The 12,803-nt window shown below is 40.7% G+C and overlaps 1 protein-coding gene across 1 annotated transcript; it reads left to right on the forward strand.

Annotated features, from left to right (window-relative positions):
• The first annotated feature begins 240 nt into the window (after positions 1 to 240).
• On the forward strand, positions 241 to 12,717 carry uba6 (ubiquitin like modifier activating enzyme 6). Its single transcript, XM_055009814.1, has 32 exons — positions 241 to 261; positions 507 to 598; positions 802 to 896; positions 1,964 to 1,992; positions 2,104 to 2,198; positions 2,373 to 2,484; positions 3,159 to 3,239; positions 3,361 to 3,483; positions 3,787 to 3,910; positions 4,273 to 4,376; positions 4,504 to 4,566; positions 4,933 to 5,009; positions 5,092 to 5,158; positions 5,304 to 5,447; positions 5,633 to 5,779; positions 5,873 to 5,953; positions 6,053 to 6,130; positions 6,251 to 6,432; positions 6,608 to 6,713; positions 6,837 to 6,926; positions 7,036 to 7,116; positions 7,249 to 7,377; positions 7,503 to 7,554; positions 7,666 to 7,729; positions 7,819 to 7,888; positions 7,966 to 8,037; positions 8,124 to 8,247; positions 9,283 to 9,476; positions 9,868 to 9,995; positions 10,209 to 10,296; positions 10,421 to 10,515; positions 10,811 to 12,717. Exons 2-32 carry the CDS (start codon positions 558 to 560, stop codon positions 10,950 to 10,952), a joined length of 3,078 nt encoding a protein of 1,025 aa, XP_054865789.1. The 5' UTR covers positions 241 to 261; positions 507 to 557; the 3' UTR covers positions 10,953 to 12,717.
• The last annotated feature ends 86 nt before the right edge of the window (positions 12,718 to 12,803 follow it).

Raw genomic sequence — 12,803 nt, forward strand, 5'->3', positions numbered from 1 at the left:
CGCATGATATTTTGTTTTATTTTAACAGTAATTAAAACGATTTTTGCCATATTGCTTGATAGAGCTGATAATATCTAAAACCTCTGTCTACTCTGCGGAGTTATTTGTAGCCTAACGTGTGTGTCATCACTTTTAACGAGTTTTAATGACATGTGTCCCCGCCACCGGCACCAGGCAGCAGTGGCTCTCAGTGCTAGCTAGCTGTAGCCGCTAACGTTGAGCTGTCTTCAGCAGCCTCATAAATCAACTAGCCGTATTCAGGTAGCTACGTTATCATGGTAGACTTTTACAGCACGTTGCTTAATTATTTCAAGACTTCCACTTGTCACGTCGCTGACAGTTGTCAGGTCAATAACACTGCTGACAAGTAGAGTTAGCCGGCATTAACAGTTAGTTAGCCGCGAAGCTAACTTACAGCAGGGCGTTGGTTTTTAGATCATTACCGCTAACATCCTAAACGTCTTTATCCTCGGTAACCACCGTCTGTGTTTTTATATTATCAATAGGTGGAGTCGTTATCTCGGAGACAGCTAAACTCCCCCCCTTCCCCTCCCAGCATGGCTGCAGACTTGATGGAGATTGACGACTCGCTTTACAGGCAAGTCTACCTTTTGGCTGCACATCATTTTGTCTAGTAGTGCACTTTCTTATTCATTAATTTCGAAACCACAGATAGCATGAAGTAGGAAGCAGGCACCAGGCTGTGCTTTAAACTGCAATCAGTGCAGTTGTTGTACTTAATTTTTGATTCTCTCGCACATTCTCACAAACTTTCTCTTCCTTCCTTTTCTCTCCCTCCAGCCGCCAGCGATATGTGCTTGGAGACAGTGCTATGCACCAGATGGCCCAGTCCTCAGTCTTTCTCAGTGGAATGGGAGGACTGGGAGTGGAGATAGGTAGGCAGAACTGCACATTTTTTTTTGTCCCACAGGACTGTATAGCGCTTTTCAGACATGCTTTCTTTTCTGTTATATGATGGCAACTGAACGTGTAAGCTTCATGTTTGGATGAGCACCCTGGTTACTTTTCTCTCCAGTCAGACTAGGTCAGACCTGGTAATATTTCCATATCAGTTTTAGCCTGGCACAAGTCTGAACGGCATGCCATTATACTAAAGGACTGGCAATGTTGCTTCAAATTGTATGAAGCAATTCAGAGAGGGGTTTTTCCACATTTCAGCTCCAATATTTACTTGGCTCTAACATTTCACATCTGTCAGTCTACTGACTATAATGTTCAAAATGATAAATCTTTACCACGGTAGAAACAGAAACTAACAGATTAATGAACCTCACCAAAAATACATGTAATGTTTTTTTTCCCCACTAGACAGTAATAGGAGCTGAAGTTTAGTTTGTTGCTTCCAGCTGTTTGTAGGAGTTTTCCTCATTAGTTTATCAAAAATCTACATTCTTAAACAGCAGTGGGATCCATGTGACTGCCTTGAAAGCAAGAGAGTTGTGCTCATTTGTGCACCTGGAACAACAGTGCTAAGTAACTTCATCAAATAAGTGTATTTATAAAATGGCACTGTGGGCTTAAACAGGAGCTGTCACACACAGAGCTGCAGTTTATAAGCTGCAGTTTAGTTGTTTGTTGAATAGCGGCCGTCCGTAGGTTGAGTCCTGAGCTTCATCACAGCTGTAGGTATGGAGTTGCTCACACATGTTGTTACATTATTATTTATTATACATCATTTGGCGTGTTGTCCAGTCTTATATGAATGCCAAATGTTGCATGTGCACTGTATCTACTTCCCAGTGGGTATGTCTGAATTAAGCTCTAACCAACATTAATGGCGAAATGACAAAGTCTGAATGACAGAATAATGTCACTTTAACAGACTGATGAAGACAAGTTTTTTTTTCCATATCTGAACAGGGCTTAAGATATTTATTGCCACAGTACTTGTATGATCTACCCAACCAATTGTAATTTGACACAAAGCAATTTTGTTTCACAGCAAAGAACATCGTCCTGGCTGGTGTAAAGGTAGGCATACTCTCTAAATGTTATGATGTTAAGAATCAGATGTCTCATAGCCATAATGTTTGCTTGTGCACACACAGTAACTGTGTATATGTGTGTTCTGTGCATGTGCAGGCAGTTACCCTTCATGACACAAAGCAGTGTGAGACGTGGGATCTTGGCTCCAACTTCTTTATTCACAAAGAGGATGTTGTGAGCCAGAGGAGGAGGTAATATACACCATAAGGCTGCCCTCTTCCTCTTAATCGCTGACTTTACTCGCACTCTGGAATATCGCCCAGTCACTCTTGTCCTGTGATCCATCTTTTTATGCACACATCTAGTCTCCTTTTCTTTGTTTTGTCTTACATGTGCTTATCCGTCCTCTTTTGTCACTACCACAGGGTGGAGGCGGTGAGCCCTCGTGTCGCAGAGTTGAACCCTTATGTCCATGTTGACACGTGTTCCTCTGCTCTGGATGATAACACTGATCTAAGTTTTCTCAGAAAGTATCAGGTGCGTCATCGCTGTTCAGAATTTGAGTTGTAAATAAATCTATGGTTCAGAGGACATTTTGAAGGGTTTACTTCCTGTCTGTCAGTAAAATGGTTGTTCAGCAGCTCCACTGGTGATTAGAAATTGTGTTGTATATACATATGAAAACACCCAACCCCTGCAGACTAGTAACATGACTGCACAAGATGCTGTTTATTCTTCTAGGGAGAGCAGTTGATATGGTCAGGTGAAATTCAGAACAGTTGCTATGGTTTCCAATAGAAAATATATGTCATAGTTTGAAAATGCCAATAAAAACTCATTAAACCACTCTTGCAGTATGATTCACTTAACAGCTGTCACTCCAGATGTTCCCAGCAGTCATATTTAAGTAAACGCTGCTTCTTGCTCAGTCCATAGGAATGTTATACTTAAAGGTCAAATTTTAAAAGGTCATAATTGCCAAACCATCTGTTAGAGTTTGATGATACTTTAAGTGGTGATGTATCTAGTGGCTGACTGGCCCATGGACTTTCAGTAGTACCCATTTGCTTGTTCATGGATGGAACAATTCAAATTTTGGGGCATTGACATATTGGTATAGATTGCATTTAACACTGGGTCAAATCAGTATTGTTCTCTGCTGTGGAATTTGCTGCAGGCTGCTGGTAACATTAATGCTCTCTCCTGTGCAGTGTGTGATTTTAACTGAGGCCAGACTGAGTCTACAGAAAAGAGTAAATGAGTTCTGCCACTCACAACAACCCCCCATCAGAGTAAGTCTGCATCTCCTATAGTGGTTATACATTACAGAGCATTCCCTAACTCATGACTTGCCAATCGGGAACACGCAAATGGTCAAATGTTAACGAAACTTGTCACTTTTGTCCTTTCCAGTTCATTGGCTGTGATGCGTATGGCATCTGCGTGCGGGTGTTTTGTGATTTTGGAGGAGAGTTTGAGGTATCAGATCCCACAGGAGAGGAGCCCAAGGAGATTTTCATCCAAAGCATCACTCAGGTAACCTTATTGCTTTCAAAAACTGTACCCAAAAAGGACAGTTCCAACTTTCTGTAAGGAATATACTGTAATATGCGTTTTGCAATAATGCTAATCTATTATTAGGTAGTCTGCTGAATGAAGTTGTTTCTTTCTGTTAGTTGTTAAATGTAATAATGAGCCAGGTGTGTGTGTGTGTGTGCGTGCGTGTGTGCGTGCGTGCGTGCGTGCGTGCGTGCGTGTGTGTGTGTGTGTGCGTGCGCTAGAAGAGTAAGCTAGACTGTCTGAAAACCATTTTAGTACTTTTTTCATTTTCCCCTTCAGGACAGTCCTGGGGTGGTAACTTGCATGGACAACCAACCCCATGGCCTGCAGACAGGCCAGAGTGTTGTCTTCAGAGAGGTCAGCGGTATGATGGAACTCAACAGCACTGCACGACAGGTCTCAGGTATTGTGTCTGCATTGTGGATAACAGAGTCACTGTATTAGAGATTTAACTAAGTTTTATTATTGTGGCCGTATAACACTGGCATGCCCAACAGGTCGTGGATGTAAACAACATTGAGAATATGCTTCTGATTAATATTTATATAAAGTAAAACACACTTTGATTTTGTCAGAACATGCCAAGCCTTTAATTTCACTTGTATGTTATACAAAAGAATCCAACAGCTTTTTCCAAGAGCATATTTAGTGGGAGTTTTTCTGTATGAGGTCACATAGTGGAGTAGTAATCTAATCTAAGCCATGTTTGTACTTGTTTGTTTGTGCACATGTGTGTGTGTTGTGTTTGAATGTGTGTGGCATTAGTTCTTTCCCCTCACAGTTTTGCAATAGGAGACACATCCCAACTACAACCATATGCACATGGAGGTTTCTTTGTCCTGGTGAAAACTCCGAAGACATATAAATTTGTAAGTTGTCAAAAACTAGTTTTCATATCATCCAGAAATATTACAGTTGGATAAAATTAGATGCAGAAATGTTACAAAACCTGTCTTCATGTGTGTCCTGTTGCATTTATCCACTTTTATATTGCAGGAAACAATGGAGCAACAGTTGTGTGATCCTCAGGTTCTGACGCCAGACTTCAGTAAGCCAGAGGTGAGAGTTTAAAGAGAGCTGTGAAGCTTGTATCATAAAGGGAGAATATTGGGCCAGCTAAGGTTGTCTCCCACATATTACCATGGAAAACTGTCCTGCATGGTTTATGTGGTCAAGGGCACATTGAGTATAAAATTGATCAAAACTCATTAACAGCCTACCTGTGAGTGTGTACAGATTACCTCAATGCTCAAAAACACTTCTGTCACATTTACAAGTAACAGCAATTGTGAAAATGCGTGAATCATTCTTTCCTGAATTTGTCACATTGTAAAACACGTTAAACCAGATAATTCAAAGATGCCTGGTTATTTTTGATTGAGCTTAACCAAACAGTCACATTCCTGTTTCAAATCAACCCAACAGGCTCCATTACAGATCCACGCAGCTATGTTGGCACTGGACACCTTTCAGGAGCAGCACAGTAGACTTCCTAACATCGGGTAAATAAAATTTCTGTATCTGTGCTTTTTATTGTCGCATCCAATCTGCTGCTCTACTTTCTGATCTCTCTGATGTTTTCAGATGTTTACAGGATGCAGAGGCTTTATTAAAGCTGACTGAGGAAGTGAATGCAACTCTTAAGAGCAAAGTGAGTGTTTTTCTTCTTTTAAAAAAAAAAAAATTATTATTCCGATTTCATTATCTTGAAGCTGCAAAGACAACATCCTCTATGATTACTTTTGCCCAAATGTCCTAACATCACCCTGTATGTGTCTTTCTCTTCTTCCTTCCAGACCCCTGTAAACACTGAATTGGTGCGTTGCCTGTCGAGGACGGCAAGGGGAACTCTTCCTCCATTAGCAGCAGCTGTAGGAGGCGTAGCCAGTCAGGAAGTTCTTAAGGCCATCACAGGAAAGTTTGCACCACTGCAGCAATGGGTAGGCTGCTAAATTTGAACTGTCAACTTCTGTTTCAAAGAAGAACTGTTTCTTATTGGCAGTTGTATAGCTCACTCTATGTAATGAACTTAACTACTTTTGCAAATTGTTTGCATTGATTTCTTCTATTTTTCCAGTTTTCCCCATCTAGCTGTTAATTTTACCTCATTCTCTCTCTTGTTTAGTTGTATCTTGATGCCATCGAGGTAGTCAGACCACTTCAGTCTCTTTCTGCTGAGGATTTTTTCCCTAGAGGTGATCGATACGATGGATTACGAGCTTGCATTGGTGAATCGATGTGTCTTGAACTACACAAGCTCAGGGTCTTTATGGTAAGATTAGGATATTCTTAACATATTAACGGCATCTATTGAATGATGCTAAAGGTTATATCTGAATAAACCCCACATTGTTTTTTCTTATAGGTTGGCTGTGGTGCCATAGGCTGCGAGATGCTAAAAAACTTTGCCCTGCTTGGGGTGGGGTTGACCAAGAGCTCAGGAGAGGTGGGAATTGTTTCCAGTTTTTTTCCACTGTCTGACTGCATTTCTTGGATATTTCTGTATTCTGGTGCATTTTACCATGCTACATATGTCACTTTTCAGGTGTGCATCACAGACCCAGACCTCATAGAAAAGTCTAACCTCAACAGGCAGTTTCTCTTCAGACCACATCATATACAGGTGAATCGGTGCTCACTTCCTTATCTTCCTATGCACTACGGTGCAGATATGGTTTGTGTATTAACCACAGTCAGAGTACATACTCACACACATTTCTTTTTGCCTTTCTCTCTTTCTCAGAAACCCAAAAGTACCACAGCAGCAGAAGCCACTCATGACATCAACCCAGACCTGCAGGTGGATGCTCACCTCAACAAGGTGTGTCCTGCTACTGAGAACATCTACAGTGACTCCTTCTTCACCAGCCTGAACCTAGTGGTTACTGCGCTAGACAACGTGGAGGCAAGGAGATATGTTGACAGGTTGGTAAAGACTTCACTGTTTTAAAGACCAACAGCAAGCTATTATCTATGTGTAATGAACCTAATTTGATTGAGCCCATCTCCTCATTATACACTTAGTCGTGATGGGAATCTAAGAATTTTTCAGTTGAGTCGGTATTTCATGTATATTTAAAGGTATTTATGTCATTTCCAGCCGCTGCGTATCCAATCAGAGACCCCTGCTGGACTCTGGTACCATGGGAACTAAAGGACACACAGAAATCATTGTGCCAAACTTGACAGAGTCCTACAATAGCCATGTGAGTCTGGAGCAGTTTATGGCCATGTTTTGTGTTGCCTTTTTTTGGCTCAAATATATTAAAAATACTTGAATTATCGCCATCCCATCAGCCTCCTAAAATAGCTTCCCCTTTGCCTCCCAGAGGGACCCTCCAGAAGAGGAGATCCCGTTCTGCACTCTCAAGTCTTTCCCTTCTGTTATAGAGCACACCATCCAGTGGGCTAGAGATAAGGTCAGATGCTTCAATTCAAGCCTGTTCTTTTACTGTGATCCTTGTTCTCATTTTAGAATATCTGCCAATGTGCTTTCTAATTTTAATTTTTTTTATTTTGGGTGTCAAGTTTGAGAATGCTTTTGTGCACAAGCCCTCCATGTACAGCTCGTTCTGGCAGACCCACTCCTCGGCTGAAGTAGTGCTACAGGTAACACTTTGTATATCACAAGTCTAGTTCCTACTCATCAACATATCCATTGTGTAAATCTGTGCCATCACCGTGGTGATTCATTCAGTACAACACTGTTTTTAAACGTAATTTGTGTGTGTTTATGTGTAGAGGATGCAGGCGGGAGAAAGTCTGGAAGGGTCATTCCAGGTCATTAAGCTGCTGAGCAGACGGCCGAGTCAGTGGGAACAGTGCGTCACCATTGCTCGTCTGAAATTTGAAAAGTATTTCAAGAGAAAGGTAATGAGTCTCTGCTTAAAGTTACATATTCATACCTGTCAGATTGTTTAAATATATGTGCTGCAAGCTCCAGGATTTGTTATGCGTTGTTTACATGTTATTTATGGTGTTTGTTTTTCATGTAGGCCCTACAACTGTTGCACTCTTTCCCCCTGGACACAAGGTTAAAAGATGGAAGTGAGTTTTTGCAAATTGCATGCAAACCTGTAAAGCTTTCAGATCATTTCTTACTAGTTCAGTGTGCATAAGTAGAGTATATAATGTACCATGAAACATTTTCTTCCTTAGGTTTGTTTTGGCAATCCCCCAAAAGACCTCCAGCACCTATTGATTTTGACTTGAACGATTCTTTGTGAGTATTGTCCTATATTATTGTTTAAGCCTTAATCAGACTGTGTTTTTCTCATCTAAGCTCTCAAAATTCTCCTCTATTCCCGTCAGGCACTTCACTTTCATTGTCAGCACTGCCCGGCTCTTCGCAGGGATTTATAACATCCCTTACTCAGAAACGGTAGGTCACATTACTCTTAGGCTCTTTCAAACACACAATCTTAAATCACTGACTGACTGGACTTCTCCATGTGTCAGGATCTTTCTGAAGAGGCAGTGACCAGGATTCTGTCCGACGTCAAGATTCCCGAGTACAAGCCCTCAGAGAAAGTATGATTGTCAGTTGATATGGTCTTTGTTTTCTGTCTGAGTCTGAAAACATGATCCTAACATTATTGTGGATCTGTCCTTGCCAGTGCATAGAGACAGATGAGACAGCAAAGAAGCCTGATCAGATGAAGATGCCTGTAAGCAGTGAAGAGGAGAGGGAGGCCATCATACAGCTGGAACAGGCCATTGCTACTGACAGGGTCACACCAGGTATACAAGCTAACACAGGATTTGTAAACAGGCTTGCAATCTAAAATCTGAAACTGAGTAGTGGGATAAGTAACTAATGGTAGTGAGGCATGTTGAGCCTAAAGCCAGAGTCTTCAGTGTCATAATGGTGGCCCTCTCTTTCCACCTGCAAAATCACTATGGTAACTTACGCTGCAAAGCCAGAGATTTGGAGTTGATCATTCAAAAAGGTACTGTCTTTTTCACAGCATCTTTACCCAAGGATATTCTCTATGATTAGTACGAATTCTCAGCTAAAGAAATACTGTTAATATATTTGTAAACCTGCTTAGCTATATGTTGGTAATGCTACAGAACGCAACTGTGCAGTTATAGTAGTACAGTGTGTATTTGTTGCATTGTTGCAGGAACCTACATGATGCTTAAAATGCATAAATATGGTTTTATACTTAATTCTGATTTGCTGCCCAGTAGGAAAAAGTGATTTTCACGTGTCCTTCATTATTGGACAGCGATAGACTTAAATGCACTTCTTGAGTATCATGATTAATTGTGTTTAAGTTTAAACTTCAAGAGCTTCGGTGCCCACTGAGTGTTAAAACAAATAGATTAAGTGGCAGGATTAGCACTATAACAGCCAGTAACAACCAGCATTCATTTCTTGCCTTGTTTAGTAACAGTGCTTTGAGCCAGGATAAATAGTTTTTATTCTTCCTAACTCTCCATTATAATAATCTGTTCCTCCTGACAGAAGTAGACAACATGAAGTAGACAAAAGAACCATGTGATTGGTTCATTTTGTGCACAAGAGTGAGAGAATTATGAGATGAGAATGATGTCCTATGCACAGAGCCTGATGAAGAAAACCTAAGTGAACACACAGTTGATGTGTTGTGAACCCCCTCTGGAGGGTTTATTTTTATTTGATTATTGTGTAAATATTTTCACCTTTTTTCTTCTCTGAACTATTGAATGGGTAGACCTGTATTACAAACATTGTAAAACTGTTTGTAGTAGTTAGTAACAGTGTGTGTTGTTTCACATGCACTCTGTCAGAGGGCTTACAGATGACGCCCCTTCAGTTTGAAAAGGACGACGACAGCAACGGTCACTTGGATTTTGTCACATCGGCATCATCTCTCAGAGCCAGGATGTACTCCATCGAACCTGCGGACAGACTGAAGACCAAACGCATCGCTGGCAAGATCATCCCTGCTATCGCCACGGCAACAGCTGCTGTTGCTGGACTGGTGAGAACATCGTTATTAGTCATGTCTACATACCGAGCTTGTCCTGCAAAGACAGTTTCATTTTAAACTAGTGTGTGAGACAAAATCATTGACATTTATTTACATTTTTGACGTCTGGACACTAGTGCTTTGAACCAGCATCAATTGAAACTTTGATTTAGATACTCAGATTTGATTTTTAGCCATTATTGCATGCAGTGAACAATGTGACTGTCTTCACTGATACTTTTTTGGTTGTTGATCTGAAAGTAAGCTGTGCTGTATCATACATAGCTATCAGGAAATTAACATTTTGTTATTCAGAAAACTACAAGTGTTTAATTTGTTAAAATGAAGTCCATTGTTCAGTCTCAAGCTAAATAGTAACTTTTTGCATTGTATGGATGTTCAGGTGGCCCTGGAGTTGATTAAGGTGGTTGGAGGCTATGGGTTTGAATCTTTCAAGAACTGCTTCTTTAACTTGGCCATACCTGTGGTTGTGCTCACTGAGCCTGCTCCAGTCAAACAGACACTCATCAGGTAGGCAGATATTTACAGTTTCTCTATGACACACTGTCTAACTCAGATGGTGAGTGGAAGACACCTGACAAAAAAAAGCATTGCTCTTTTAACTTTTTTTGCACTACAGATGTCACCAGTACCTTACCCTCATCACCGCACCTTGCTATTAATGCACCGTTTCGATATTTTTACAATGCAATATAGTAACCGTTCCATGGCGTCTTTTCCCAGGAACAACATCTACTTCTCCATTTGGGACTGTTGGACTATATTTGGCCACGAGGACTTCACTCTCTCTGACTTCATGAATGCAGTCAGGGTGAGAAACATTTACTTGTATTTTTCAGCGTTGTTGTCTTTGTAATTCAGGTGCAGTTGCCACATGGGTTTCTATTATCTTTTGTCAAATTAGATTTTGTTGAGAATTTGTTGTATCATTTTAGGAAAAGTATGGAATTGAGCCCACTATGGTGGTCCATGGTGTGAAGATGCTCTATGTGCCTGTGATGCCTGGACACTCGAAGAGACTCAAACTGACGTAAGTGCTTTCCTCTGAACTCTTTCTCCTCATTCTTTTTTCTGATACTAAAGAGAAGCGCCTTCCTGAGTCAACAGGGTGGATTTATACCAAATCAATTAAATCAACAAATGGTCTCCTTTATCATCACACATGTATGCGTGGTGCTTTGATGAATTAAAGCTAAGCATAGCACCTAAATTTGGAAGATTTATTTGCTCATGAAGTTTTCTCCTTCCTTACTTGTACTAAAATGATTTATCCTTTACCTAAGCTGAACAAATGAATATAATCTTGATTGTCACTTTCTCCACAGGATGCAGAAGCTGATCAAGCCATCGGTGGACCGGCGCTATGTTGACCTCACAGTATCCTTCGCTCCAGAAGCGGACGGAGACGAGGACCTCCCTGGTCCCCCTGTCAGGTACTACTTCAGCCCCGATGGCGAGACGCCGTGACACCTTCCTAGATGTCATCCTCAAACCTCTTGTGTCCTTATTTCCCTTCTTTCATGTAAATTGTTATACCCCCAATAACCGAGGCCGGGGCCAAGAGTTTTCCCTCAGGATGACAAGGGCAAAGCTCCTGGCCTCAGCACAAGCCCCCACCTGTACATCATGGAGCAAGAAAGGCCAGTCGGGGTCCCAGTTTCTCTTGCCTCAGATCTAGCCAGTGGAACACAAGGCTGCTTGAGTAGCACTTATAATTGTACCAGTGTATATATATTTTCTCTCTTCTGTTTTCTACTCTGGTGAAATACACAGCTCTGCCTGTGTCGATGCCTTAATTGATTAATAACCTTTTTCTGTTTGTGGCAGCGTGTCTGAATGAAAAATATGTTTACAGAAACCTGCGTACTCCCAACACACAGCCCCATTTTTTTTCTCATTTTTTGTTTTAATTCTGCTAGCGTCTAAAAGGGGTTTGAGTAGGACTGTTGGCGCAATAAAGATTTGCAGTTGGTAGGCATATCGACTTCAAAGTCCTCTCGCTTTGGTAATATTGCCATCTACAGAAGTTGCCGGTTGCTGGCTCGCTCTCTTATAGAAACCGTTCCCACCAGTATGTGTTGTGTAATTTAAAGGTGCAACATGTCAGTGGACAATGACAAAACCACCAAAGATACTGATTATCACTATGTCTGCAGATGACTGCTCTATATCATAGGGGATGGATATTATCCAAACATTCAACAGCGACACACACCGGCAGCGTCTTGTGAGCCTTCATCACACGTTGATGCACAACTGCTACAGTAAGGCAGCAGTTTTATCACATTGCTGTTCATTCCTGGTCAGTTGCTGTGCATTGAAACAGCCGATGTGTGTTGCACGTAACAATTTGGGTAAAACTACCAAACTGTAGCTGCTAGTCTTACCTACCTTGTTAAATACTTCAGTAATGACTGCACTCAAATCAGTTATCATGTTTGGGCAAACAATATTTTCATCATTGGATTAAGTACTGGCATGAGTTCAATGACTGTTTCACACAGAAAAGCCTTATTTTAACAGACATGAAACATCTGTACCAACATCTGGGATCACACTCCTACCATTTAAAATGATTTGTTTTAAAAGAAAGAAATCTTTTCTGTTGATGATTTACTTGTATTTGTTTATGGATGTGCGTCTGTGACATGTATTTATTTACTTGTTACTCCTTTTTTTTGTGTCAAACTGAGCCTGTGTTGATGAGCTCTGTTGAGTCATGGTGCACTGGTTAATTGTTAATCAATAATGAGCAAGTCATCCTAAAACTGTTCATCCAGGCATATAAATCTTTCCATTTAGTTCCCTTTTAAGGTTGTGGAAAAGGGTCCTTGAGATGGCCTGTACTGGCTTATATTGACAATAATGTCAGTGTAGTTTTGAATTTAATAATTAAAATCAAGCTTTGTATTGAGTTTGAGATCCATCTTAAGATAAAGCAAGATTTGTCATCTGTCTTGAATAAACTTCTGATCTGAAGCCAGTCAAAACTAAAGTCACACAAAATGTTTTCCTGGCATTCTTTATTTTTCTGCCCATAACCAGAGGTGGTAAATTTTTCTTTGCACAGCAAATGTCTACCACATTGACAAGACTTCTTGTGCAGTAAATTTACATGTAAAACAAAACAGTGTTAATGAGTGGCAATGAAAATGATGTATGTTATTGTGACAGACAGCTCAACCAACGGTCCAATAAAATGTGAGATTTCAGGATGTCTTCAAAATTAAAACTGCTGAGTCTCTGTTTTAAAATCCTTAAACTTCCCAACTGGTGCAGACAATATGTTTTCATATTATTACATCAGATATCACCGTC

This window comes from Amphiprion ocellaris, chromosome 4, assembly GCF_022539595.1.
Source record: "Amphiprion ocellaris isolate individual 3 ecotype Okinawa chromosome 4, ASM2253959v1, whole genome shotgun sequence".
Classification (NCBI taxonomy): Eukaryota; Metazoa; Chordata; class Actinopteri; family Pomacentridae; genus Amphiprion; species Amphiprion ocellaris.

What these genes read in the sequence shown, in the direction of transcription:
- uba6 (XM_055009814.1), top strand. Translation starts at nt 558, where the DNA reads ATGGCTGCAGACTTGATGGAGATTGACGACTCGCTTTACAG. An exon ending in CACTGCACGACAGGTCTCAG is followed by an intron (nt 3,911 to 4,272) that starts GTATTGTGTCTG and finishes GTGTGGCATTAG; the next exon opens with TTCTTTCCCCTCACAGTTTT. An exon ending in CAGACTTCAGTAAGCCAGAG is followed by an intron (nt 4,567 to 4,932) that starts GTGAGAGTTTAA and finishes TCAACCCAACAG; the next exon opens with GCTCCATTACAGATCCACGC.